Here is a 27626-nt window from a genome sequence, read left to right as displayed (position 1 = left end):
GTCGCGAGGTTATGACCCTCGTTACTCGCTGAGGCCAAGCTGGGTGATGGGGCTGACTGACGTGTGTGCATCTTCGATACAGGATCATCTTTTCCATCAGAGTGTTCTTTGAACTGTAGCCAGCAATTTTTAAGAACAGGTGGATAATAGTTTATCTAGCTCTTCACGTCCATACTTAGTGAAAACTGATCTGCCTAACTCCCAAGGGAAATAACATCCCTTTCCAGGAGTCAGGAACTGCCAAGGAAAATGTCTGCAGGAAGTGGGGAGCCTGAGTCAGTGCTGGGAGGCAGCTCGACAGTCCTCTGCCAGGCACCGGGCACCGCCCTTGGCCGTGGCGGGGACGTCCGAGGAAGGCGGCCAAGGACACTTCCTGGCCGGTCTGTGGAGTCCAGAAAACCCCTGAGAGCTGAGTTTCCTGGCCTCGCTCTGGCCATCAGTCTTCTCCTAGTCCCAGATGAACGCATTTGATTTCCATGGCTTCACGTACTTTCCCGTTACTGAAAAAAACCTGCCCTAAAACAGCATAACGTCAAAGAAGAAAAACAGGCTTCTTTATGTGTTCTGTTCACCTATTTTAAAAAGGAACGCAGTGCTCTAATTAGGAACTCTGCATAAAGTCCCAGGAGAGAAGGGCAGCGTTGAGAACTAAGTCTTGATTGGGCTGTGCGCCGCCAGAGCTGAGCGGAGAGAACCAGACAAACCCCAGGGCCCGAGGTCACGAGAACTGACCAGGCCAGCAGGCCGGCTGGTGGCTGGTGCCACAGGGGGATACGGAAGACCTCCAGGAAAGGGGTGGCGTCACGGTGCTGCCGGCAGCCAGGAGGCACGAGGCAGGCCCGGGGACGGGGTCTCAGGTGCCGTGCGGCCTCTTGGCCTCAGCGGGACAGAGGAGGTGTGTGTGGCGTGGCTCTCAGGCGCAGTTTTCTTCTGGCATTTAACGGGAATTGCTCAGGCATGTTGGGTAGGAGCCCGTGACTTTTGTTTTCATTACCAAAAAACAAGTGAACAATAGGGATTGGTGTAAGATGGTGAACTCCAGGGGAAGCATTTAGAAGCTCTCAGTTTCATCAACACATGACGGAGTGGTCCCATGTGCCTGGTGCTTTCTCCCGGTTTTCCTGACCAGGAGAGGAAACTCGCCTGAGGTCAGATTGTGAAACTGACACCGATTACATCCACGTGGTAGGCTTGGCGGCAGGAGGCAAGCAAGATGAAACAGCCTCTTCTCACCTGCCGGATCCAGCTCCCGATTGGAGGATTCACATCGGAAAGGAAAGATTAGAGTGCAAGGGGACAGAAGAGCCAAAAATGAAGGACACTTACACTTGAGAACAGTGACAGCTGGCACACTCTGGTGCCAAAAGTACACCAAAGGCGTGGGCACACGGGCTTCAGCCACCAGTCCTCGGTGCCCCTGGGGCAGCATCGGAACCTCCAGGGGAGAGTGTGCCCCACGGTGCGGGCCGGGCCGCCCTCTCCTCTTCAGGATGCTGCCTGGTTTCAGCGAGCAGGGGCAGGAGGCGCTGGTGCCCAGGTGACTGTACTTGGAGGTACAGTCATGGTATCTTAAATGCCATCCCACTGCACCTCCTTCCCTGGGGGTACCAGTGTGCCCGGGGTTCCTGCTTTGGCAGGAAAAGTCTTTGCCTCAAAGTGTTTTTTTTTTTTTCCTGTAGCCTTTTTGTTTTTTTATGCCGTCTCAAGGCAACTTAGGTCCAACTGTACTACTCCCAGATGCAGTCTTTGTGCGTAGGCAAGTTGACCACAAGGAGGAGAGTGGGCTGTAGACGTCCAGAAGATTCTGCCTTGGCTCCCTGCAGCCTGGAATGGCCCAATCCAGAGAGACCCCCCTTCCCAGGGCTCCTCTCCAGGGTCAGCCTGTGAGCTTTCATTACTGTGCCCTCAGAAGGCTGATAGGGTGCCGGGTCTCTGCTCAAGTAAGGGACAAGGTGGCTGTGTTGGGGAAGAAAGGGGAGAAACTAACGTAACAGGAGGAGCATGCAGACAGTGGGTTTGGCTCCCTGTGATCCGGGGTGAGTCCCTCCCTCTGCGTCTTAGATTTCCTTGTCTTCAAGAAGTTTTCTGAGAATGCTTAATAATCCTGCTCTGCCTACCTCACAGCCTTTTATTAAATGAAATACACTATCCACGTGTTAAGTTACTCTAATTAAATTGCACACTTGGCTCCGAGCTCCCCAAGACAGCCAAGCTTCTGTGAGTATAAATTAGCACCACCTTGAAGAGCACTTTGGCGCCGCCTCAAATCTGGAGCTGCACTCGGCCCATGACACAGCAGCTCTGCTCCTGGCTGGACATCCTGGAGGAGCGCCCGTGTGCGCACAGGGCGGCAGGCTTAGTGGTGACAGGGAAAACCTCGAAACCATCCTCTGGCCATCAGGAGAAAGGGTCAGTTGTGAAACAGCCACACAGGAGAACACAGTACAGTGGTGAAATGAAGGGACCAGGGCTACACGCATCACAAGATGAACCTCGTAAGCAGCTTCGATGCACAAAATGCCTAACACACAGCCCCAGTCACACAAGTTCAAAAGCATGCAAACGCAGGTGGTGGTTCCCCGACACCGAAAGCACTGGAGGCTGCTGGATTGTACACTTTAAAGTGGTTAATTTTATGTTATGTGAATTTCGCCTCAATAAAATCTTTTAAACATGAGAAAGATTGTATATTGACTTTCTCTATATATGTACTATGTAATTATATATACACATGTAAATATATGTAGACGAATGGGTGATGACACTAATTTCAGCATAGTGGTTACCTCTCATGGAATTGGGAAGGTTATACAATCAAAGATAGCAAAGGAGCTGTGTTTAATAAGATGTGGTTTTATATCTTAAATTGGGAAATGAGGACACAGATATTTCTTAACATTATTCACTACACCTGTCTATTTATCTATAATATTTCAAGATAAAATGTTTTTATTATCTATTTGGCTACGCCAGGTCTCAGTTGCAGCTTGTGGAATCTGGCTGCCTGATGGGAGATTGAATCCAGGCCCCCTGCATTGGGATTAGCCACTGGACTAGCAGGGAAGTCCCAAGATAAATTTTTTTTAGAGAAAGGCAAGCCCACGTTTAAATTTGCATCACCTCTGTCAGTCTCTTTAGGGAGAGAGAGGGCCAAGGCATGGACAGTCCAGGGATGGAGGGTTGCCATGGGGATGAACTTGCTGGGTGTCAGGGAGCTCTCTCTGTCTCCCGTTCTGGGCTAGCAGGCGTTCCAGCACGATCCCTGCGCGGCTTTTGGAACATTCCCCAGGAGAAGAGTGATTCACGTATATAGCTCCACCTCAGCTCCCCTGTCTCTGAAAGCAGGTTGGGCGGCTGGGGAAGCCGAGGGTCGGAGCCAGGCCGCATGCCCCGCCCCAGCGCAACCGACAGTGCAGGCCATATGTCAGAAGGATGCTGCGGCAGGCCGCGGCTTGTCAGATGCAGACACGTGGTTTCTGACCTGGGTAAATGAGCTTGAATTTAAAGGCTCCAAAATGAATTACTGTCAGTGTCTGGGTGTTCTAGTGGAAGTCACGGAGCTGCCTGTCTTCAAATTCTGCCCAGCACCCTGAGCTGCCCCAGGGCCACAGCTGTGACCCAAGGCTGCTCTCAGCTCCTCAGGGTGCAGAGGCGTGTTGCTGGGCCTCTGCAGGGAGGCAGGGAGGGAGGGAGCCACCCTCCGCCCAGCCCCACTAATCTCTGCTAATGATTTAATGCCTTACTTCTTCCAGTTAATGCCTGTACATTAGTAACCTAAGCCTGCCCGCATCTGAGGCACCCTGACTGACAAATGGAAGATGTGTTTAAGTCAGGGAGCTCTCTGGGTGCCTGAGGTTGTGACTGTGGCGGGGTGGACCCTCTGCGTTCCAGGCATCCCATAAGGTTGCCTCAGCCCTGCTGTTGTCTCTAACTGGACCTCGCAGTCTGGTTACAGCTCTGCCACTGAGCTCCGTTACAGGAGCTTTGACTTTGACGTTGGATCCCGCAGTCACACACACACCCAGCCCTCCTGCACCAACAGTGTGTGGTGCGACGTGTGTGTGTGTGTCCTTGAGACCACTGTTGACAACTGGTGGTAGAAATGCAGGTGTGTTTTCCAGAAAATTGTAAATACCTTATGTGGTATGATAGAAAATAAATATATCTTTCATTTTTGTGCAGTTCCTGGCACAAAGCCCCTAAAACACTTGCAATTTACTGTCTGTGTGATCATGAGATGACACCTGGGGAAACCGAAGTAGCTTCAGGATGGATCTGGTCACCAGGAAAACCACCCCTGTGACTAGAGGGTTAGAACTTCCAGCCCTCCCCTCCCCACCACAACCCCGATCTCTGGGGAGGAGGAGGAAGCCAGGTGTCAGTCAGTCACCGATGGCTAATGACTTAATCAATCATGCCAACACAATGGAACCTAAGTGAAGCCCCATAAACAGCGAAGCGTGGGGAGCTTCCAAGTTGCTGACCACATCCATGTGCCGGGAGAATGGCGCTCTGCCTCAGACCCCTCTGGACTGTTTCTATAAACTGCTTGTAAAGAGAGCACCTTCCTGAGTCTGTGAGTTGTTCTAGCAAACTATCACACCCAGTGCCCGGGGCACAGGCTCCTCGTGTGCAGCTGGCGTCTGCAGTGGGCGCAGTCTTGGGTGACTGAGCCAGTAAGCAGTGGGATCTGCGCTAACTCCGGGTGGTTAGTGACAGGACGGAAACGAGCTGTTGGACGTCTAGTTGGTGTTAGAGAGTGGGCTGGACCCCATGTTTGTCTCAGTCTTCCTTTCACGCCAAACATCTGCCGCAGGAGACAGTCCCAGTGCAACAGTCAAAGACAGCCTCATGGGAGAGTCCGCACACCCTCACCCCAGCCCTGCTGACCCGCTGGTGCCCTCAGGTACGTGGCTTGGCCTCCTCGGCCCCCGTTTCTGCATTTAACACTAGGAGTCTGCATGTCACACAGGCAGCCTTGTGATTCCTATGTGCTCTGAAGTTTGAGAACCTTGCTTATGGCCTCTCTACCTAGAAAAAAATCTGTAAGCCTCCGGCTATGTCTTTAGGAAAATTCCATCTTCCTTTATTCTTGCCACTTCAAACAATTCAAGCTCCTAAATTGCTGACACACCAGCAAACCATAATTAGCCAGCCCAGGCTTCCGCCCTGCCGTTGGCCGAGACCCACCTGCAGTAACTTTGTCCTGCATTCAGAAGTCCCAGGAGGGAAGCTCCTTAAAGTTACGGGTAACTGGAGAAGTAACTGAAGGAAAGCCTGGGAAATAAGTGAACATTCAAGCAACAGAACCCACCCAGGTTTCAGCAAACAGCTGCAGAGACAGCACAGGGCTGCCAGGTTGGCAGCAGAGGGCAGGACCCACGTGCACGCGCACACATGCTCACCCCAGCTAAGCCGCGCATCTCGTGTGTCAGCGAGGGTGCCCGCCAGCTTGGAGGAGACCCAAGTCACAGAGGCACAGCGCGCCTGTCACAACCAGTCCCGTGCAAGGCAGACGGCCCACCTCCCCGGCTGCCCGGCCAGCGCCCAGCCCTCCTGCCGGCGGAGCTCTGCCTGCCCCCGGCTTGTCCTCTCCTTCCCCCTCCTGAGGGACCGGTTTTCTCTTCTGACTGTCAGAGCCAACCAGTCATCGTTGGAAAATCTGGAAGCACTGCATCTCCAGAGAAAACTGCTGTGTACATTTGGGGATACTTTTCAGTCCATTTCCCTATGTTTTTACATAGCTTTTCTTAACACAGTTGGAATTATACTCTACCTGTGAAGCTCACTACAGAAGCTATTAACCACATGTGGCAATTTCCATTGAAACTTTAAATTCATTAGAATTCACAATTCAGTTCTTCAGTCCCACTAGCCAAAGATTTCAAGTGCTTACCAGTCACGTGACCGGGGGCTACACCATCGGACAGTGCAGGTACTGAATGTTTCCATCAGCATGGAACTCTGTTCAACCACCTAGTGCGTGCAGTTTTGTATTCTTGTTTTAACCTGTGCTGTACGCCGTGAGCCATGAACCAGGCACCAAGCCATTACCATGAACCATGAAAAGCGTACATCCCCACTCTTCAAACATTCTTTGTTATTTTGCTGCTGCTAAGTCACTTCAGTCGGGTCCGACTCTGTGTGACCCCATAGACAGCAGCCCACCAGGCTCTGCCGTCCCTGGGATTCTCCAGGCAAGAACACTGGAGTGGGTTGCCATTTCCTTTTCCAATGCATGAAAGTGAAAAGTGAAAGTGAAGTCGCTCAGTCGTGCCCGACTCTTAGCGACCCCATGGACTGCAGCCTACCAGGCTCCTCCGTCCGTGGGATTTTCCAGGCAAGAGGACTGGAGTGGGGTTCCATTGCCTTCTCCCTTTGTTATTTTAAATGACTGCATAATATTCCATTGTATGCTTGTATGTATTTCATCAATCTTCACTGGCCACCGAGGTTGCCCGCCTTTGTTATTATACATGATGCTGTGGTGAACTGCCTAGTCCTGGATCTGGACCTGCATCCCTGACCATTTCCAGATCACTGCTACAAGTGGTGTTGTCATCACAAGGAAGGTGCAGGTTTTTTCAAGGCTTTGAAATATGATGCCCAATTACCTCCCAGAAGGGTCTCCCTCTCTCCAGCAGGGCGGTTGTGCCCCTCTCTTTCTATGTAAACTCTCTGAGAAGACAAGATTCAGCAAGGACACCCTTTCTGCCTGTTTGTGAGCACTGTGAGTTTCTGAGCCAGTGCTTTGGGCAAGACGTGTCCATAACCAAAAGGAGAATGGCCCAGGGAAGACTGGCCTCAACGGTCCCTGAGTACTAGCACCTTCTGCAGTTCCAGCCCAGGGCTCTGTCTCTGGAAGAAGAATTTGGACTGGGCTGCTGTGATGGTAATTTTTTTGTGCCAACTTGACTGGGCTAAGGGATGCCCCGGTAACTGGGGAAACATGTCTGAAGGGGTTTTCTAGAAATGAGTAGCATTTCAATGGGTAGACTGACACTGGTGAGAGTCACCAGTGTCGATGGGCATCCTCCAACCCACTGAGGGCCGTAGGAGAACACCAGGCGAAGGAAGGGCAAGTCCTGTCTCAGACCCCCAGCTAGTCTCACCCTGAGCTCAGACACCCGTCTCTCCCGTCCATCGGCGCCCCTGGCGCGGGTGCCTGCAGGCTTGGACTAGGACGCGTGCCGCCAGCTCCCTCGGGTCTCCGTGGCGCTCTTCAGCCTATCTGTATCCTACTGTTTCTGCCCATCTGCAGAACCCGAATGCGACAGGAATATGCCCCCAATGACCCTGCATTTATCTAAACCTAGTTTTTTGGCATATTCATCTGTGAGTCGCTCTAAACATTTTCTGAGACCATTTATCAGGACCTCCCTGGTAGCTCAGCTGGTAAAGAATCCGCCTGCAATGCAGGAGACCCCGGTTTGATTCCTGGATTGGGAAGACCCCCCCTGGAGAAGGGATAGGCTACCCACTCCAGTATTCTTGGGCTTCCCTGGTAACTCGGATGGTAAACAATCCGCCTGCAATGTGGGTTCAATCCCTGGGTTAGGAAGATCCACTGGAGGAGGGCCTGGCAACCCACTCCAGTATTCTGGCCTGGAGAATCCCCATGGCAGAGGAGCCTGGCGGGCTACTGTCCATGGGGTCGCAGGGTCGGATATGACTTAGCGACTGAGCGCAGCACACATTTATCCTCTCCCTGCTCAGGGATAGTGAGCTTCGTGTGGTTAAGAGGCAGAACTTCACTTCACTTCTCTCACACTTCCCAGGGGTTCTGAGTTTTGGTGAGCAGGTCCGCATTCGCCTTAAGTTATCATTCACAACCACGTGGCCTCCACCTCATGGGCTCTTAGTCTTTCTCTCCCCTAACTCAGGCCCCTCTTCCTCTCCTCTGTGGCCTGCCCGTCCTTTTCTCGTGTCAGCTGCCCCTTTGTGTGTCCAGGGCGCCCACGCCCATCCTGACGGGCAGTCAGGTTACACGCGGCTTCCCAACTTGAGGTTTGAACCTCAAACATCAGTTTTGACGCCCGCTGTCTTGGATTTTGGGCTGCTTCATGCAGTCTCACTTTTGCTGTCTGTACAGTGGGGGTTGACAATTACGAAGCAACCCAGACAGACTGGGCCTGGGGCATCGGCTCCACTCTGCATCCTTAGACAAGGGGGAGCCAGAACTATGTGAGAGGCAGAGCTGGCCCCTGCTGGCAGTTACAGCAAGAGCTCCTAGGATGAGCTGAGCTTGGGTCACCGTAGGCCTCAGGGCTGGAAAGACTCCTTCCTTGGAGATGTGTGAAGGGACTATCTGCGAGGATATCATTTAAGACAGAGTCACATCCTTCTTGAGAGCCTGAGACACGAGGCAGGAACAACACCCTCAGGAAGTTCAAAGTCCCTGGGGCAGCTGCCCTGTCGTCTTACGAGCTGAGCTCGTGGCATTTAGTGTCCCCCCAGGCTGCTGGCTGGCCCAGGGTGGCTGTCCCCTTAACCACTGCCGGCATTATTACCTACTCTTCATTGTTCAACAAACCGACAGGCCCAGAGGCCACAGAAGAACAAAGCAAGCTTGCGGCTGCTCCAGAGGGAGCTGTCTTACCCTCACACCTCTGATCAGGAGGCTCTGTCGTGGGTTTCCTCCCAGAAGACCAAGGTCCTAGCTGCAGCTCTGTGTGCCTTCTGAAGCACTTCTCTCCCCGGGGGCTCTTCCCTGCACAGGGAAGGGCTTGGGCCTCCAGGCAGCAGCGCTCGCCTCAGGGGAGCCTGAGAAGCAGAAAGCCGGTGGGGGGGAGGGGCGGGGGCCAGCAGGGCAGCCTCTGCTGCTTTAACCGGGAGCCCCACTGGCTCTTCTAGGCCATGCTGACAGCCCAGTCTGTCCAGGACTGCTGAATCAGGGCGCCGCGGCCCTGCGGGACTCTGGGAGGGAGGCGGGGATGGTCTCAGAGTAAAGAAGGAGTGGGGGCTCCCAAAGCTGTAGCTGCTGGGCTGCTTTACTGAGCCCCGTTTGACAGACGGGGTGAAACTGTGCTCAGAGAGTGTACATGCCGCGCTGAAGTTCACGGCCAACCTGCTGCCCAGAGCTGGCCGCCGCGCCCTGCCACCAGAGGCCAAAGGGGCCACTTCCGTCACAGTACAGGCCTCCCTCCCTGCAGTGAGTTCCTTCCGTTTCCATGAGAGTGAGCCTCGCTCCAGGACCCCAACGCCGACCCTTGGCCTCCAGACAGCACAGCAGCGATGGCAGTGGGGGCCTGGCAGGCCTGCCTCGCTGAGAACAGAACTAGTGCTCTGGGGACTCGCTCTGATGACCCTGGCGTGGCAGCCACTGTTTAATAATTTAGAGAATGTGTACTCATCAGCTGGGAGGCTTCATCCCTGGATTCAGAAACACAGTGCCCTGGGGGTTGCTTCCAGTGGAGAGTGAAATTCCACTTGTCACGGTCACCGAGAACGCAGGCCTGCTCCTGGAAGGGCTCTGGTCCCTGGGTGTTTACGAACACCGTAGAAGAGAGGAGGCCAGCGGCAGGGCCCCGGGAGCAGGGGTCGGGGCCCGTGGGTCTGCCCAGCTCCGCTGCCCAGCTCGGAGCCCACCTCCAGCAGCTCCCTTCCCCTCTGTCTGCTGCCTGCTTGGAGGTGACGAGGCTGCCTGGGAACCTGTATTTCCTAGACCTTGGCAACTAACATCTTGCTAACTGCAATAAGCCAGACACAATAGGATTAATATTGTATGATTGCACTTATCTGAGGTACTAGAATAGGCAAATTCATAAAGACAGAGAGGATGGTGGTTGCCAGGGGCTAGGAGAGGGAGGGGAGGTTATTGTTCAACAGGCACAGAGTTTCTACCCAGGAAGATGGGGAAAATTCTGGAAATGGATAGTGGCAATGGTTAGAGGGCACTGTGATTGAATACTTCCTGCTGCTGAATTGTACACTTAAAACTGGTAAAGTGAAGTTGCTCAGTCGTGTCCGACTCTTTGCAACCCCATAGACTGGAGCTTACCAGGCTCCCCCGTCCATGGGATTTTCCGGGCAAGGGTACTGGGGTGGGTTGCCATTTCCTTCTCCAAGTAGGTAAAATGGTAAATTTAACATTATGTATGTTTTACCACAATTTTATTTTATTTATTTATTTTTTTTTTTTAACTGGCGCCCCAGACGCAGAGCTGAGCCCCCGGCGGCCTGAGGCACGAGCCTGGCCCCAATCCGGATGCGGCGCGCAACCCCCGCCTACCACAGTTTTAAAAAGTGTTTACTATGAGAAAAATTGTACAAATAATGAATATTCACTCAAGAAACATCAGAAGATGGAGGAAATAATTTTAGTTACATCAAAACCCCCTCGTCTCCTCCAAAAAGCAACTAAAAAATCTAGTCTCCTGTGAAATTTTAATCCATAAAGAAAGAAAAAGCTCTACTTATTAATCTGTAGAGTATCAAGCACTGAATAGGCCCTCCCTAAATACGACATGCTGGTGAAAAAAATCCAATCCCTACCCCAAGATATCCATACTTGTATTTTGGTATCTACCCTTCCACACTTTGCCCAATGCAAATATACTACATAAATATAAATATGTGAATTTTTATGAAAACAGGATCCACCTGTACCTGTTATTTGAAGCCTCTTTTTCCTTACTTTACGGTATATTATAAACACATCTCCATGCCATTCTACATCATTTGTGGTGGCGCCCAGGACTGAGTTCTGTCCTGGGAATGCTCCATGAATTGTTTCACTGCTGTCTTCTTGAACTTGTGAGTCGCTCCCATAAGGAAAGCTGCAAGTTACATCCTTGCACGTAAATCTCTGGCTACTTGTGAGTGCATTTTTTGGTGTGCATTTTTTAGGATAAATTTATGGAATTTCTGGGTCAAAAGTTCCCTGCCTGTTAGAAGTTTTTGCCAGACTGTATGCTGGAGCCACACATGACTTATAGCTGTTCCCACGAACAGCCAGAGATATCTCTTTTTTTTTTTTTTTTTCAGAGATATCTCTTGAACTGAGTGAGAGAGTTCCTGGGCTGGCCAAGTGGGTAGCCACGGTGGAAGTTTAGGCTGTAGTACCCAGTCAGGGAGCAGCTTCAGGGTACCAGGGTCTCCCCTCCGTACACATCTAAATCCCCAGTCTATGACTGAGTTACCTTATAAGACAAAATGTGCTTTGCCACATGTGATTAAATTAACCATCTTGAAATGGGGAGATTTTCCTGGATTCCCTGAGTGGGCCCAGTGTAATCTCACGCTTATAAGAGGAGGTCAGAAGGGCCAGAGTGAGAGAAGGAGATGTGATGATGGAAGCAGAGTCTGAGTGACGCGGAGCCACAGGCCGAGGAAGGCAGGCGGCCTCAAGCAAGGGAAAAAGTAAGGAAAGGGGTTCTCCCCAGAGCCCCCAGAAGGAATGCAGCCCTCTCAACCCATTTTGGACTTCTGACTTCAAGAACTGGAGGGTAATAAATTCATGTTGTTTTAGCCACTAAGTTTGGGGTAATTTGTTACAGCAGCAATAAGAAACTAATACATCTTCCTCTTGCTACCAGGTCCTAAAACTTCATTGTCTCAGGGATGAGGGTCTCCCTCTGGGCCCAGTAGCCTGATGACCTGAACCTCACTCTCTCCCCTAACCAGAGGCCCTCCAGCAGAGCATACCCAAGGTTCTGTGCACGAGGACAGACAAAGAGAAGCCCTACCCCGGGGGCCCGTCCTTGACCAGACTATGAAATTACCCTTGTTGGAAACTGGACTTGCTTAAGGTCACATGGTAAGTGTGAGGTGGTGCCAGGACCAGACCCCAAGGTCTAGCCTGGCAGGCTAGTGAGGCCCCCCACCCACTCCACTCAACTGAACCTCTTTTCTGTTCCAATCTGACTTGCCTTCCTAAAGAGAAGTAGTCATTCACACTTTAGCATGAGTGAGACAGGACAACCGGCACTGATACTGCAGGTTGCTATGGTATTACTACAGAGTAGCGGAGCTCAACTCTCCTGCTGAAAACTATGCTTGGGGCAATGCTCCTTCGTATCAACCCCGGGGCTCACAGGGTCCTGCCAGCCACCTCCAACCCTGAAGTGTCTTTCTAGGTCTCCCCCAAACAAACTCTTTTGTGTCCAATTCTTTTGTGACCCCATGGACTGTAGCCTGCCAGGCTCCTCTGTTCGTGGGATTTCCCTTGCAAGTATACTGCAGTGGGTTGCCATTTCCTTCTGTCGGAGATTTTCCCAATCCAGGGATCCAACCCGCATCTCCTGCACTGCAGATGAATTCTTTTCCACTGAGCCACCTGGGAAGCCCACAAGCAGAGGAGCAGGGTTCAAAGCAGATAATCCTACTCCAGGACTTAGAGCTGCCAGAGTTGGCAGGAAGAAGCATTGCCTTACACAGTCAATGTTTCAAAACCTAGAGATTTTATAAAACAATCTGGATTTCTAGATTCACTTGAAAAATCCGATTCACTAACTGAAAGAACTCAACCCAGCCAAAGAGGAACAATTTGAAGAAGAAAATAAAGTATTATTGGATTCTAATCCAAGATGTAAAATAAATATCCATAAATTCATACTGATATAAATGATTGAATAAATAAATAAATAATGGGCACAATTTCCCATACAGAAGAAATACAAATAATTGATGTAGATACTCTATCATCAAAGAGGTGGAACATAACTCCTCACTTCTTTTCAAAGGGTACATTGTTGAAAACTGAAGAAAAAAAGAGTCACTTTTTAGTAGAATAACCTGACAAATGCTGTCTCAGTCAGGAGTTCAAGGTCAACATCACATTGGCAAGAGTAAATCCTATTAATATTATGTATCCTTGAAATGATGTGTTGAGAATGTCATTTTACAAACAAACTCTTTTGTGTCCGATTCTTTTGTGACCCCATGGACTGTAGCCTGCCAGGCTCCTCTGTTCATATTTCCCATGCAAGGACACTGGGAGTTTATGTCATTTTATCTTCCTCCTATAAACTCAGAACTCCAACCTAACTGTGAGAAAGACATCAGACAAATCCCAGTTGAGGGACATTGTATAAAATCTGTGACCAATACTCTTCATATCTGTCAAGGTCATCAAAAATAAGGAAAGTCTGAAAAACGGTCACAGTCCAGAGAAGCCTAAGGAGACATGATGACTACATGTAATGTGGGATTCCTGGTGGGATCCTGGAACAGGAAAAGGACAGAAGGGAGAAGGAAGGAAATCTGAGTAGAGTGTGGACTTCAGTTAGTAAGCATGTATGTATCATTGTTGGTTCATCAATGGTGACCAGTGTAGGATCATTACACAGTGCCTGCTGGTGCCTCCAAATCCACTCTCCTAGGCTGGCAATCCTCTGGCAAAGCCCGGGGCACAGAGGCTGGGTTTGAGTGTCTAGAGAACTGGGTATGAAGCTTGTCTTTGCCCAGACTTTGTGTCTGAGTGTGCGTTCATTTGCTAAGTTGTGTCCAATTCCTTTTTGACTCCATGGACTGTAGCCCATCAGTCTGCTCTGTCTTTTCCCAGCAAGAATACAGGAGTGGGTGGCCATTTCCTCCTCCAGGGGATCTCCTTCATCCAGGGATCGAACCTGTGTCTCCTGTATTGGCAGGTGGATTCTTTACCACCTGAACCACTTGAGAAGACACTCTGGCCATGTCCAAATTCCCTTCCATCCAAGTGCCAGGAGCAACGGGAACCCCTGTCTCCCTGGGTCCCTGGCAAACTCTGAGGACACTCCCAGGGTGCTGGTGCCTGCTCAGATAGCCCGGTGTAAACTGCTAGTTGTGGGGTGCCCAGAACTTGTTCTCTGCAGCACCGAGGGAGTCACCCGGGGATCATTTGCCGGCTGGGTAGTGAGGGGGTGTTGGGCGGTGGCGAGCGGGAGCAGCCGCTGTTTTCTCACAGACCTGGTCCTGCCTGGTCCTGCTGGCTGCTCAGCGCACTGATGGGGCCCCTCTGGCTGCTCCCAACCCCACACCCAAGGCCCTGGGTCCCTGCCTCGGAGTGAGGGAGGGTCTGGCCTGTGTTCTCTCTTCCAGCATGAGCCTGTGATGGCCTTTCCGGGAAAGTAGTCACAGGGGGTCGGTCGGAGGCACGGATGGTTTTGGAGATTGTGGCCCAACCGCACCCCTCTGCTGGGTTTCCATTTCCCGGTACCCTGGCCGGGAGAGGACACAGGAACAGTGGGCGATAAGAATTCAGACAGACTCGGAAAGAAAGAAGAGGTGGAGCCAGGCTCCAGCAAGAAGGCGGGGCTGGGGCAGTGTCGGGGTGGGGAGGGGTGGGGGGACCTCTGAGACAGCGCGCCGGCGCCACACTGAACTGCGGCTTCCAGCTCAGGAGCCCCGGGCCAGCTGGATGCGGGCGGGTGGGCGCGGGCAGGACCTCCTGCCAGACACACACAGAAGGCCCTTTGAGGGGGTGGCAGCTGTCACCCCAGACCCCCCTCTGCTTGCTGTGGCCCTGCCTGCCGCCTCTAGTCCGGGAAGGGCCCCCCCGGAGCGGGGACAGTTTGTATGTGGTGGGAAGCAGAACAGAGTGGTCAGACCCCCGGTAGTGCCTTCTGGTAGCTGAGGGGGCTCAGAGCCTCAGTCTGTTAGAAGTAACCGTGGGGACAGCAAGGCCTACCTGGCAGGGGATGGGGAGCAGCTAAGATGCTCAAGTATGTGCCCAGACTTGGGCACCAGGGCAGCTGTGCAACAGCTGAAGAAACTGGGGGGTTAACCCAGAGAAAGGAAGGCTCAGGCCCTGGAACGTCTGTCTTCTGTGTCTGAAGCCCGGGCTCTGGGGCAGGGCCGGCCCTTTAGCGGGGATAAGCAGGAGGCAGGATCTTCCCCAGAACCCAGGCCAGCTCTGTTCGATGACCTGGATCAGCCAGGCTGTTTCCGGGGGGTCGGGCGCTCCGCATCCCTGGGGAAGGGCAGTCAGGGGGGCGCAGCGCCAGGGAGGAACGTCGGGCTTCGCTGCCTGGGGGTGGGGAGGGGTCCCACCTTCAGCGAGGAGAGCGGGAAGGGTTTCTAGGAGCCCTGATCGGTTGACTTGCAATCGTCCTCAGACACAGGGGCTGGGAGCCCGGCCAGAGAACCGGGCAGGCGCCCAGAGCCCTGGGCTGGGCAAAGTGGGGTTGGGGGTGGGGTGGGCGTTCAGGCTTCCAGAGCCGGCAGGCAGCCAGGAGATGGTGCGCCTCAAGGTGGTCCCTGACGGATGGGTAGAGGGCGGAGACCGAGCCCCGTCGCCGCGTTGGGCCGACAGAAAAACCCCGGGTTCGGGGTCCTCTCCTTTAACGCGGCCGCGGGCGGGGGAGCCCCGAGGGGGAGGGGCGGCGCGGGCGGCGCATGCGCGGCGCGGGCTGGGGCGCCCGGACAGTCCGGCGGCCGGGAGCGCGCAGGAGCCCCGAGAGCGCCGGGACCCCGCGCCGGGAGCGCGCAGGAGCCCAGAGAGCGCCGGGACCGCGCTGGGGGCGCTGAGCGCGGCGGACTGAGCGCCCCGCCTGCCGGCGCCGCTGCTCGCCCGGGCCCCGGGAGCGGCGGCCAAGATGTCCGTGCCGGTGAGTACCGACCGGCGGCCGGGCCCGCTCTTGCCCCCGCCGGGCCCGCAGCCTCGCGCCGCCTGGGGCCGCCGGCTTGGGGCCCCGCCGGGCCCTCTCGCGTAGGGGACTGGGAGCAGCCGGAGGCGGCTCCCCGAGGCCGGCCTCCGCGCCCCCGCCTTTCCCTGCGCCCTCTCCCTGGGGACCCGGGTCGGGCGGGGTCCGCGCTGGCCCCCAGGAGTCCCCCCCGCCAGGGTGGCCAGGCCCGGCGGGGAGAAGGCCCGGCCGCTCCCCGGGACACACTCCAGGCGGCCGGGCCGGCTGAGGGGGCGGGGTCCGCGTCCCCCCACCCGGGGTCCGCCTGGGACCGCCGCCTTGCGGTGCTTAGGGGCCTCCCCGGCCGGGGCCCGGGTGTTCCTCTCGGAGACCCCTCGCGCCCGGGCCGGCTTAGCGGTGGGGGTCTGCGCCCACCCTTTAGAACCCGAGGATGCACTCTCCGGGAAGCGTACCTCTGCCGCTGAAGGCCCCATGGGTGCAGGCCCTCACTTCTTCTTCCCCCCTAGCCCTGGGGCTTCTCTTCTCACCTGGCACCCCCTGCTGCTACCCCAGCAGGCGGCTCGGGCGACCCCACCCCGGGCTCCGCACAGGCCAGTCACCTGGAGGCATCCGAGCCCGGCCTGCGCGGATGGCCAGTGGTCCCGGCAGCCTTTGGTCACCAGGTCTCAGGTGCAGCCCCCAGCCCGCTTTTCAGAGGCACCCACTGAGGTGGGGGCTGCTTCCCTGCTTCCTGCCGGGAAGAGGGCCTTGTGCTGTAAAGCCCTGGCCTCCAGCCATTGTTTCTCTGCGGCCTTTAGGGGTTTTCCCTCTGACAAGAGGGGGCAGTGGTCCCCGGGTGCCTATCCACCTGGCCTGTCTGTGGAACTGCTTCGCACTTGGGGGACCCCATCCTTACGATGAGGCAGACTGTTTGGGGCTTCTTGGCAGGGCAAATGGCCTTTTAATTAACCACCATAGAGTACACGGAGATTACTGGAGAAGAGATGCTGTATAAGAGCAAAGCATTGTTATTATGGAATTAAAGATCCGAGCTCCTGCCCGCCTCCAGAAGCGGTTAATGCAGAGTTACAGATGAAAAACTTAGGGCTTCCAGACCGTGCTGATGTGAACCCCCCACCCCCGTCCGTTCTGGTTCTAAGCATAATTGCCTCATCTTTAGGAAGAAAGAAAGAAGACAGAAAAGGCCTGCCAAGTCCTTCTGCTCTGCCTTCCTGCAAGGCTCTGGGTCCTCTCTGGCTCAGGGCATCAGGACACCTTCTCTGACCTTGTTGGGCACTGACCAGAGAGATGAGGTGGACCATCTAAGCCTGCCCAAGGGCCAGAGTCTCCAGGGCACGAGTGAACAGGGACTGGGACTTTTAGGCTATATCAGAGCCTGGACGGCCTAAGTTTGGGAGGTCCATGCTCGATTTGGTGTGGTTTTCCACAGTCACAGCAAAGGTCTGGATACAGGGTCTGGGGTAGCACCCAGACCCCTCGCCTGAGCACTCTGGGCAGCCCTCCTGGGCTCTGTGCCTCCGTGGCCCCATCTCTAAGAGGAGAGGGCTGGTGGGAGGGCCAGTCTCTGGGTGTGACTTGCGCAGACAGGCACCACTGTAGACACCTGCCCTGGACACCTGTGGTCCGCCTCTGCCCCGTTCATCCACACTGCCAGTTTCGCATTGTTTGCCACCCTTCCGCCTGCAGCTGCAGTCCTCGGAGGTTCTGCAGGGGGAGTGGGGGCCTCACCCCCTGTGCACACATGCCGGGCCATCAGGTCACCCTGGGCCTCTCCTGGGCCCCCTGGTGATGTGTGAACTGGTGGCAGTGGGAAACAAAGTTCATTTTGGGAGCAGCCATGAAATGTTCCGAAAATTGCTTTCATGTGCTGGTGAGTGGTGAGGCCAGCCTCCTGCTCAAGCCCCGCTCTGGGAACCCAGAATGATGACCGCCCACGTGGTGCTCACAGACACGTTTGGGTTTTAAGCATACCCGTTCATTTGGGCAGTCTTTTCCTGGATGGGGCTGACGCAGGCACTTTGGCCCACAGCAATTACCAGATGCTTCAGAATGGGGTGGGAGGCAATGGTGGGCGGCAGGAGGGGGCGAAGAGGTTGGGACAGGCCAGATTGGGCCAGGGGGGACCTCCTGAGTGTCAGACAGGGGGACCCTCCAGGGATCAGCTGGTCTCACTCCACCATCTGACCCACATGCAATCTGGGGCTTCCCTGGTGGCTCAGACAGTAAAGAATCTGCCTGCAATGCAGAAGACCCGGGTTTGATCCCTGGGTCAGGAAGATCCCCTGGAGGAGGGCATGCAACCCACTCCAGTGTTCTTACCTGGAGAACTCCACGGACAGAGGAGCCTGGTGGGTTACAGTCCATGGGGTCGCACAGAGTCAGACATGACTGTACGACTAACTGGGGCCCAGAGAGAGAACAGCATGCAGGGTCCTCCCAACTCCCTGCCTCATATCCCACCTGTGCTCTGAGCTGAGGGCAGAGTTGACACAGCACCAGGAGAGGCGCTTTCTGGCTGTTCTCTGAAGTCTGCCTTCCTCTCGGGCATGGCTGCTCAGCGCCCAGGCCCGCCTCCTCTCTCTGGGCAGGCAGGAAGCATTTGGTAAGGGAAATGGCTAGGTCACTCACCTGAGACTCCTGGTGGGCATTGGCATGATCTGAATTTAGGAGTGACACTGCCCCCCAGCACTGTCAGGTAGGAAGCCAGCTTCCAGCTGGTAGAGAAGTTGTCTGCTGCCTGTTCCTGCCTCTTGTTCCCTGTCTGTGAAATGGGCACAGCTGCTCCAGCCTCTCCTCTGCTCCTGTATTAAGTGAGGGACGGGTTCTTTCAAGGAGCGAGCTGCTGACGTGTGTGGAGCGTTCCCTGTGCCGAGCGCTGGGCTCGAGGAGGTCTTGTCGTCCTGCCCGGTTGCACGGCCACTGGGGGATGGGGCCAGGCTGGGAACTGAGTCGGGCGGCATCCAAAGCCAGCAAGCGAGCGTGGCCTCTGTAATTGTGGGGGCTGCGGCCTGCTGGGCTGTACAGAAGCCAGGGCCGCTAAGAAAGTGCCCCTCCGCTCGTGGCTTTCTGAGCATGAGTTCAAGTCAGCCCTTCAGCACCCATGGGATGTGGGGCTTCTGGGGCTCCCGGTGGCCAAGCAGCTCTCCGGGGAGGTGCGGCAGGGCAGGTCAGCCCATCGGGAGACTCACAGAGCAGGAGTGGCACCTGGTTGAGCCTCTGCCAACGGTCCCAGGGTGCCCTTTGTACCTGGCTCTGTGTCAGTTGCTGCTGCTGCTGGAGAGCTGGCCAGGGGACCGGGCGGCTCCAGCCTGGGCAGCCAGGCCAGCGGCGGCGGGGGCCTGGGAGAACGGGTGCAGAAGAGAGCAGTGGAGCTGGGCAGAGCCCAAGTCCAAGGTCCTGCATTCAGGCTCCAGAGTGCCGGGCACACCCCTCCCACCGGCCTTGGGCTGCATGGGAAGTGACCTCCGACCCCAACCCTGCCTCGCTCCCCGTCCCTCCTCTCGCTCAGCAGAGGGTCCCCTGCGGGAAGCCCTCCAGGATTCCCAGCGGTGGTCATGCACTCATCAGGGGGGTTGCCTCGTTGCCGTCAGGCTCCTGGGGCAGGACCCAGGCTGCCTGGCTCCTCCCTGTCCAGCCTGCTCCGATCGCCTGCCAAGGAGGTGGTCCCGGGAGCACTGATGACCCCCGGCCAGCCCCCACAGCCTGGGGTCTGCGTCCCTGCACAGGCCCTGGAAGCCCGGCTGGGGGCTGATGGGCCCCAGAGAGTCGCTTCTGGAGGGACGATGTTTGGCAGGTCAAGGGCCAGGGCTCTAAAATGATGGGGCAGGGTCGTCTGTACCTTGAGCGAACACCTGAACCTCTCTGAGTCTGTGTCCTCTGTGTTCTGGGGATTATAAGGGCACTGAGCTCTTGGGGTTTTATGAGATCTTGGCGAGGTTGGCAGAAAGCTTTCTGTAAGAGGCTAATAAGTCATAGTAGCTACTGTTGTTGAGGTTATTATCTTTATCCTGCCACCAGTGGCTGGTACGGTAGCCAAGACCCATTTCTGGCTCCTGCACAACCAGCCCCCTGCCCCTGTAATCCTCCTTGGCCTGCCCAGTCTGCTTCCAGTAGCCCTTTTTTTGTGGCCCGTTCCTGCCAGGGCTTAAGCCATGGGATGACCCTGGCCACTTCCCTGCCTGGCTATTTGGACCCCTGTCTCAGCCTTGGATGGACAGGTACTTGCCCTCATCCAGTAGATGGAGTGCCCTCCAGTGGGGCCAACAGCAGACCCACTGTACCCCAGGCCGGCTGGGTGCCCTGTCCTGAGTGCCCCCAAGAGTGGGTGCCGTGTAGCAGGAGATGGAAGCTGCTGGATCGGTGGGTGCCGGGCTGATTTCAGATGTGTCTGGAGCAGCCTGCCTAGCATGGGACAGGCAGGGTCCTGGGTAGGAAGGAGACACCATGGGGTGGGTCCTGGCCCTTCAAGGAGGGGGCTCTGGTTTGTGGGTGAGGCAGGACCGCAAGGCTAGGAGGCGGCCCCTCCTGACCCCGCTCTCGTGGCCCAGCAAGAGGTGTGCCTGCTGCCCTCAGCTGCGCCTCCCAGCCTCTGACGGGGCTCCATCACAGCTGCCTGCTCTGACTGCACCCTAGTCTCACCCGTCGTTTCCTCGGCTTTCTCTTAGTTTACTGGACCACTGTCTCCGTCTCTTCAGGACAAAGATTTGGGGATAGGTCAGGGGCCTGGGAGGCGGTGACGGCTGCCCGCATGGAGAACTGGTCAAAAGTTACGGCTTTCTAAAGTTAATCCCTTCTCTAAGGTTTTTTTTTTTCTTTTAGTAATTCAATTTTATTATTTAAACCCTACCGAATTCCAGTAAGGATTTGAGACAGATTATAGTGAAGGACAGAGTTTGGGATCATCGCAAAATCCAGAACTTTGTAATGTATGGGGAAGGTAGGCATACACATTTGACTTGAAGCTCCCTGATGGCCAGGGCAAAAAGGGCAACGCGGTGGGTTTAGGATTACAATACCTACTTCTGGGTATTCCTAGTGCTCTTTATTGTTTCCTCTGTGATTTGTTTTCTTTTTACCAGTTGAGACTCTCTTAACTGAGAAGGTTTTCTATGTAGTGAAATGGACAGACGTTAGGTGTACAGTTGGGTAAGTTTTGACTAATGTAGACCCCATGTAACCGTCAGTCGAATCAAGATGATGAGCCTGTCCGTCATCTCAGAACGTTCACAAGCACTACCTTACTGTCAAGTGCGCCCCAGCCCTGTAACATGGTCAGCATTCTGGTTTCTTTTTTTTTTTAAAGGAAAAACTATGATTATCCCATGATCTTGTTCTGGAAAGTCATTTTTTATTGGCGTGTAGTTGATTTACAGAGTTGTGTTCGTTTCTACGGTGGCCAGCATGGTGATTTCTCTCGTCACGGCAAGGTTTCACCTATTCTTGAACTTGATGCCAGCGGAAGCATATTATAGTATATACTCTTTGGGGTCTGACTTCATTCAGCAAAATGATTTTGAGAGTCTCACCCACAGGGTATGTGTCAATAGTTCTATCTTCACTGCTGTGCTGAGCAGTCCACTGCTGACTCTGAGTTTATGTATGTCCTGCTCTCTTGCTGATGGATGTCTGTCTCTAGTCCTTGTGTGCGGAGGGCTTTTAATACTGGAACATACTAGTGTTGTTGGTGGTATAATACCCTATTTCATTATTTTATAAAACCTGATATCCAGGGCTGTGTGCCTTGAGGCATGCCCAGAGGTGTCTGTGTTCCCTAAATGCCGAGTTCCCCAAAGTACCGTGATTGTTCAGAGCGGTGTGACGCGTGCCTTCTTGTCCACAGCTCTCCCCAGGTATCCGGTGCTCGAATCCCCTCTTCCCAGGGCCCGTACCCGCCAGAGCTCCTGTTGGGGAGAGGCTTCTAGGAGGAGATGGAGCTCTCCTGGGAGCGGCCCCTGTCTCCCCACCCTCCCTGGCCTGGATGGATTCCTGAGCTCCCCACTTTGACCCTGGCTGCCCACCAAGGTTCCCCGCCAGGCAGTCACTCCGCAGGCAGGTCCCGAGGACACCTGACCCCTCAGGAAGCTGCAGTGGGGGAGGCTGGCCTGAGAGCCGCCCTGCTCTGCATGCTGCGCTGCACACCCGGGCAGTTGTTGGCATGCCTGTGCTATTTTTTACAAACCTTGACTTACTTTTTTCTGTATAATGAGCCTGAGCAAAAGAGTCACATGCTGCTCAAATGCCACCTCCTCAGTGAGGAGCCCTAGCATCTGTATAAAGAAGCCCCTCTCTGTGTCGTTCTCCCCAACATCCCATGTCTCTCCGCTTGCTCCCTGCACCCACCCTGGAGTGGACGCTCCCTGAGGACGAGGACTTGTTTTCTGGCAGTGGTGTCCCAGCGGGAGCGGGTACTGGAGGGTGTCCTGATAGACCCTGTTACGGCCACACCCAGTCCCCAGGCTGAGGGGAGACCTTGCCCACCTCTCTGCAGTGCCTGGGGGTCTGGGGGCACCTGGGCTTTGCAGAAAGGTTTTTGCTGCAGAACCATTCAGGGGATGTGGAAACACAGGGCTGGGGGTGGGGGGCCTTACTGGAGGGCACTTGTGCACGAGGTGTGGGTGCCCGGGAGCATGCCTGGTGGGGCAGGGCTGGTGTGTAAGGCAGAGGCATGAGTGTGCCTGCAGCGTCCTGGCCAGTCCCAGAGGCTCTGAGAGACACAGTGACCACGGAGGGCCCCACGCCGGGTGGAATCAGAGGTCCTGGCCTACAGGCCAACCCGGACGAGAAGGTGGGCCGGGGGCGCGTGGAGCCCCCTGCAGGCTGGAGCAGGCGCAGGCGGGGGGCGCCGTAGCTGTGCTGTCCCTGCGTTCATGCCGGCCTGGGCTCCTGAAGTCCCCTCCTGTGACCCCACCGGCCCCCCAACCCCCACTGATGTCGGGGTCACACCGCTGCCCCTTGGGGGCCGTGGTGGGTGTCGGCACCTGTCCTCCGGCAGAAGCAGGTGGGGGCGGCAGATGGCATGTGCGGTCGCCCCTCCCCTTGCCCTCGCGCAGGGGCCGGTTGCCATGGGAGAGGCAAGCAGATGGCGGGCTGGGGCTGCTGACCACACCCTGGCCTTGCCGCCCAGGCTGCCCGCCAGAGCTCAGCCGCCCAGCTTTCTCTCCGAGGACAGGGGCTTGTCCCTGGCTCTCCCTTCCCCCACCCCCGCCCTCCCCCAGGCAGTGTTGAGGGGCCGCTGCCGGGGTGAGGACCCGGGGACTGGGGTCCCGGTGCCAGGGGAGGGGTGAGGACCCGGGGACAGGGGTCCCGGTGCCAGCAAGGGGCAGGCCTCTCTGTGCACACAAAAGTGCGGAGCTGGTTGTTGGTTCTCTGAGGCACACCGGGAGGGGGTACAGACAAGAAGGGGGCACTCAGGCTACTGGGGTCCGTACCCAGGGCTGGGGCAGAGAGGCCCTGGGAAGCGCCCCAGCCGTGTGAGCAGAACCCCTCTCTGAAGGCAGCACCTCCCTGCAGGTGCCTCTGCGCCTGCTTAATTTTCAAATTAGAAAATCAATTAAAAAATTAGGAGAAAAAAAAAAATTAGGAGACTGTGCTGTCCTTGAAAGAGCCTGAGAGCGGGGGAGGGAGCTGCTGGAAGGTGGGGGCGTAGGATCGGCAGGGGTCCAGGCCGTGCATCCCGCAGCCCTGCCTCTGCCCCCACCCCTCTGCCCTGGTCCCACCCTTGCACCCAGGCCCCTGGGGGCTGTCCCGGGGCCCTGTTGGGGGACTGGAGCCCACCCCACAGCTGGTCACCACCATAATGACACATGGACGCCCGTGGTTTCTCCATTGGAGGCAAGGCTTCAAGGCTCCAGCCCCCGGGGTCTGCTCTGTCTGGGGTCCCCTGGGGTGCTCTTCTGTGGGATCATGCCCTGGTAGCCGGTTTGCATTTTGTGGCTTTGTCACTTCCTGGAGGTGTGAGGGGGCAAGGCCCTGCCCCTGTCCGAGCCTCTGGGTGGGGATGGTTCTGTCCTGGCCCCGGGAGGGCGGTCTCTGTGGCGGTGGCAGTGTGACAGCGGTTCTTGGCACAGCTGGGCCTGCGCGGTGTCCTGCCCCCTCGCCCACAGGGCTGGCTCCGGCTCGCAGGCTGCCTTGGAGCCTGCCGGTGTGCGTGGCCAGCCCAGGGCTGGGCGTCCACTGCGGCCTTCTAGAGGCATCGTTTCTTCCTGTCCCTGCGGCTGGCAGCCCTCACCTCCGGCCTCAGGAAATCCTTCCCTGCTGCTGCGCCCGGAGCCGGCCGGCCCCCCTCGGTGCTGCTGGGAAAGCCCAGGCTTAGGAGAAGGCGGCTGTCCGAGTCACTTGGAGCTAGCCATTTCAGTCCACGCTTCACTTGGCATCAGCATTTTCTTGCATGATTTTAGCCTTTGAAAATGGCCATCTTAATAGCTGCACAGGATTCCATTGAGAGATTCTGGTGGCCCAACCAGTCCCCTATAGCTGGTCATTTACGTTATGCCCCTCTTTGTTCACTGTTATAAATGCTGCCACAGACATTGTTGGGGCTATTGCAAGAACCGTTCTTTGTGCTGTGGGTCTAACGTGGAGAATAAGACCCCCTAAAGCCCAGAGAGCAGGCGCCAGGTCTCCTCACTCAGGGCCTAGGATCACCAGCAGCGCCTGCCCCAGCGGGCCCGTGATGGACGCACGGGAACCAGTGGCCTGGGCGTAGGCCACCATCGGCCCTGCACAGACAGGTGCTCCCCCAGGGCCTGGGGGGACACCCCAGCTGTAAGCTCGCCTGCACCGCTGGGGTGACCACGGTGCTCTGGGAGGAGCCCACGCTCTGCCAGCTTCTCCCGGCCCCTCCATCCAGCAGGGTCCTCTCCTTCCCGGGCATACGGTGTGCTCACCCTGCTGAGGGGCGCTCCTGAGCCTGTTCTGAGCTCACTTGTGTCTGAGGATGGTGCTTGGGTCTCACATGCTTGTCCTTTGGGGCCTCTGAGTGCGGCAGGGTCCTCAGCTTCCCTGGGCACCCGTGTTCCATGACCTCTTTTCTGCCCTGCAGGTCCTGAAGGTGCCGCAGGGGGTTCAGCGTGGGCTGCGCTATAGCAGCCCTGCCTGCCCTCCCTTCTGGGACTGCAGTCTGGGGGGTGCAGGGTGGGTAGGGGAAACTGAGTCTCAGCCTCTTCATCTGGAAAATGGGGCGAATTGGGAAGCCTGTTGTGCAGGATCACTGTGGGCACGAGATGAGCACGTGATCATGGAGGCCTTGGCCTAGTGCTGGCCTGAGCGCTGTCCTGGGGGCTGCATCCCTTGGCCATTGGCCTGGGAGGGTCTGCTCCCCCACAGACCCCCAGAGCTGCCCAATGGGCGCCCCTCCCCCACTTCCCCAAGGCAGGCCTGGGAGGGGGCACTCGGCTCCCCCTTCAACCCCTCCCCTTCCAGCACAGTGGGGCAGAGATCCCAGGGCCTGGATTCCAAAGCGGAAATGCCATTCTGGGAGGCACAGTCTTGGGGGGAGTGGGGAGTTTAAGTGGAAAAGGAGCAAATTTTTGAAATGCCTGGGCCAGAGCTGGGTTCTCCTCCCCCGCCTACCCGCCCACTTGAGCAGCCCCGCCCCCGTTCGGCTTTAATCCAGCCCCGCGGAGGGAGGGTCTCTGGTCTTCCAGGCGCTTCCCTGCTCTCCCAAGGCCGGCTCGCACAGGATAAGGCCAACTCGACAGGGATGTCCCTGCCCATCTCTGTGGAGACCTACTGACTAGCTGTGGAGCCTGGTCCCCACCCTACTCCCCACCCAAGTGGAGACCCCAGGGAAAACCTAAGGATCCCCTCCACTCAGCATGTACAGATATTCACTCACGGCAGGCTGTTCCGATGTTTCCTTGGAAGCGGAGGTGCCAGTCAGGCTGAGGGCAGGGCAGGCCTTTCTGACGAGGCCACGGCTTCCTTTCTGACTTTGGGGCACAGCCTTGGGAACAGGCAGGAGGGGACACCCTTGGCAACATTTCCCTGAGAGCTGGGTCTTCTGTGGGGAACTGGGCTGTTTTGAAGGGTACAGGGGGGCCAGTCCTAAGGCGGGCATAGGGTGGCAGCTTGTCCCGTTCCTTCTTGAGGACTCTGGGTCCCCCTGTGTCCAAATCTTGCTGCTCTTTGCCCACACCCTGTGCTGAGAGTTCCGTCCAGTGGTTCCCCAAGCAGTTTTGGGAGAAATGCAGATGTCTGGATTCCCCCCCTCCCCTGCCAACTCCCAGTTTTTCTGGAGGAGGGGACCTAGGAATTTGTTTCTTAACAAGCTTTCCAAGGGATCTATGACCAGCCAGACGTGGGGTGTCCTAGCCCAGCGTCTTCCTTTTATAGATGAGGGAGAGCCTGCCCATGGTAGCACACCTGGAGAGGGGCTGTGTCAGTCTGGGTGTCGGTGGAGGGACACCTTTGGATCTTTCTCGGGCTTGTATGTATTTTATAGGCCACGCCCGAGGGTTCTCTACAGGACATGTCCGGCTGCTTCACTGGCATTCCAAGCTGCCTGATGGTGTCTGCACACTCAGCAAGTGGCTTGAGAAGGCAGCCTGTGGGAGAACCCCAGATGTGAGGCGCGGGAGCTCCAGGTCTGGAGCCGGCTCCTTCCTAGATCTCCCTGCAGACCTCCGTGCAGCCCTGGACCACGTTCAGGGACGGTCACAGCTTGTCTCCTGGGGAGGGGAAGCTCAGAACCACAGTGCCCTCCACTCAACTTCCCTGTAGTGCGTCTCCCTCCGGTCATTCCCATCAGCATCCCTCCCAGCCCCTGCTGCTGAAACGGGAGTTGTTGGGCCAGAGGTGTCAGCCCTGGACAGGGCTGACTGAGGGGTCTGGGTGGGGGCAGAGGTCCTGGGGCAGCACTTGGGAAGCTGGATTCAGTTCGGAGAAGGGGTAGATGGACAAGTTTCTTGTCCCCGGTGCGCTGGGGCTTCCCGCACACTGGCTATTAGAACACGATGTGCTCCGGGCCTCCTCTCCCCGCATTACCCACGGAGACAGCTGCTGTCCCCGGATTCCCTGCCGTCCCCGGCGTCTTTGCCATGTCTTCACATTCTGGGGCTCTTAAGACACCACAGGCCCGACCAGAGTCGGTGCGGTGGTGGCCGGAATCTTAGTTTTCTGCCAGCTGGGGCATACTCCTCCGGGTGCAAATCTGAGTCGGACTTGTTGGATGGACGCATGTGAAATGACCCGCGCTGGCGGCCGGGGAAGGCTGGCGCCTCTGGGGCTGCCACGGCCGCAGAAGAGGAGGGCAATCCCGGCAGTCTTCCAGAAAGAGGAAGGCCACGGCCTTTGAGGAGGATGCGTGCTCGCCCTCGGTGGAGTGCAGGGACAGGCCTTCGGAGCGCCGGGCAGGCGGGTTCCTGGAGCCCCGCGCAGTCCCGGCACCGGGGGCGGGGGCGGGGGCGGGGGCGGGGGCGGGGGCGGCCCTGCTCGGCGTCCCGCCCCCGGGCCGGCGGGTCATTTGCATGGGGGCCCGAGTGGCCAATGGGTGCGCGCGGCAGGGCAAGCCGGAGCCGGGCGGGGCGGGGCGGGCCGGCCCTGGGCGGTGGCAGTGGCCGGGTAGGCGCTGAGGCGGCCGGACCGGGGCCCGGGAGCCGGGCGGCTTCGGGGCGCTTGGGACCCCGCGAGCGCTCGGCGCGAGCGGTTCGCTGTGCGCTCCCACGGGGAGCCCAGGCCCACCGGACACCATGAACTACCTGGTGAGCTCGGCCGGGGCGGGGTCCGCGCACCGGGGGCCGTCGGCGGAGGCACCCCGGCCCTGCCCGCTCCCGGGCGGACCCGGCGGGCCCGGGCGGGGAAGGGTTAAGTGAGCGGCATTTCCTGCCGGACCCGCGGGTCCTGGGAACGGCCGCAGCGGGGGCGTGGGGCCGGGATCCTGGGAACCCCCTGTGCCCGGCCCGGGCTCTCGAAGGCCGGGACTGGGGGTGACCGCAGGCCCCACGCGCCCGCGGGCTGCTGGAAGGACCGGGCTCGGGCGCCGCGGGCCGCAGAGAAGTTCCTGGATCCGGGAAAGTAGCTGGCCGGAGGCCCGCTCCCGCCTGCCGGCAGCGCCTGTCGGGTGAC

General features: G+C 56.9%; 1 protein-coding gene across 2 annotated transcripts in view; it reads left to right on the top strand.

Annotated features, from left to right (window-relative positions):
- The first annotated feature begins 15344 nt into the window (after positions 1–15344).
- The window catches only part of BCAR1 (BCAR1 scaffold protein, Cas family member), a 33858-nt gene continuing 21576 nt past the window's right edge, over positions 15345–27626 (top strand). The window contains exon 1 of one of the 2 annotated variants that reach the window (XM_024978331.2): positions 15345–15527. In XM_024978331.2, the coding sequence (XP_024834099.1) occupies positions 15516–15527 (12 nt within the window). In that variant the 5' untranslated portion in view covers positions 15345–15515. 2 annotated transcript variants of the gene reach the window in all.

The sequence above is a fragment of the Bos taurus genome, chromosome 18 (genome assembly GCF_002263795.3).
Source record: "Bos taurus isolate L1 Dominette 01449 registration number 42190680 breed Hereford chromosome 18, ARS-UCD2.0, whole genome shotgun sequence".
NCBI lineage: Eukaryota > Metazoa > Chordata > Mammalia > Artiodactyla > Bovidae > Bos > Bos taurus.
Note: the sequence above shows the minus strand (reverse complement) of the source record. Positions and strands in the feature narration are given on the sequence as shown.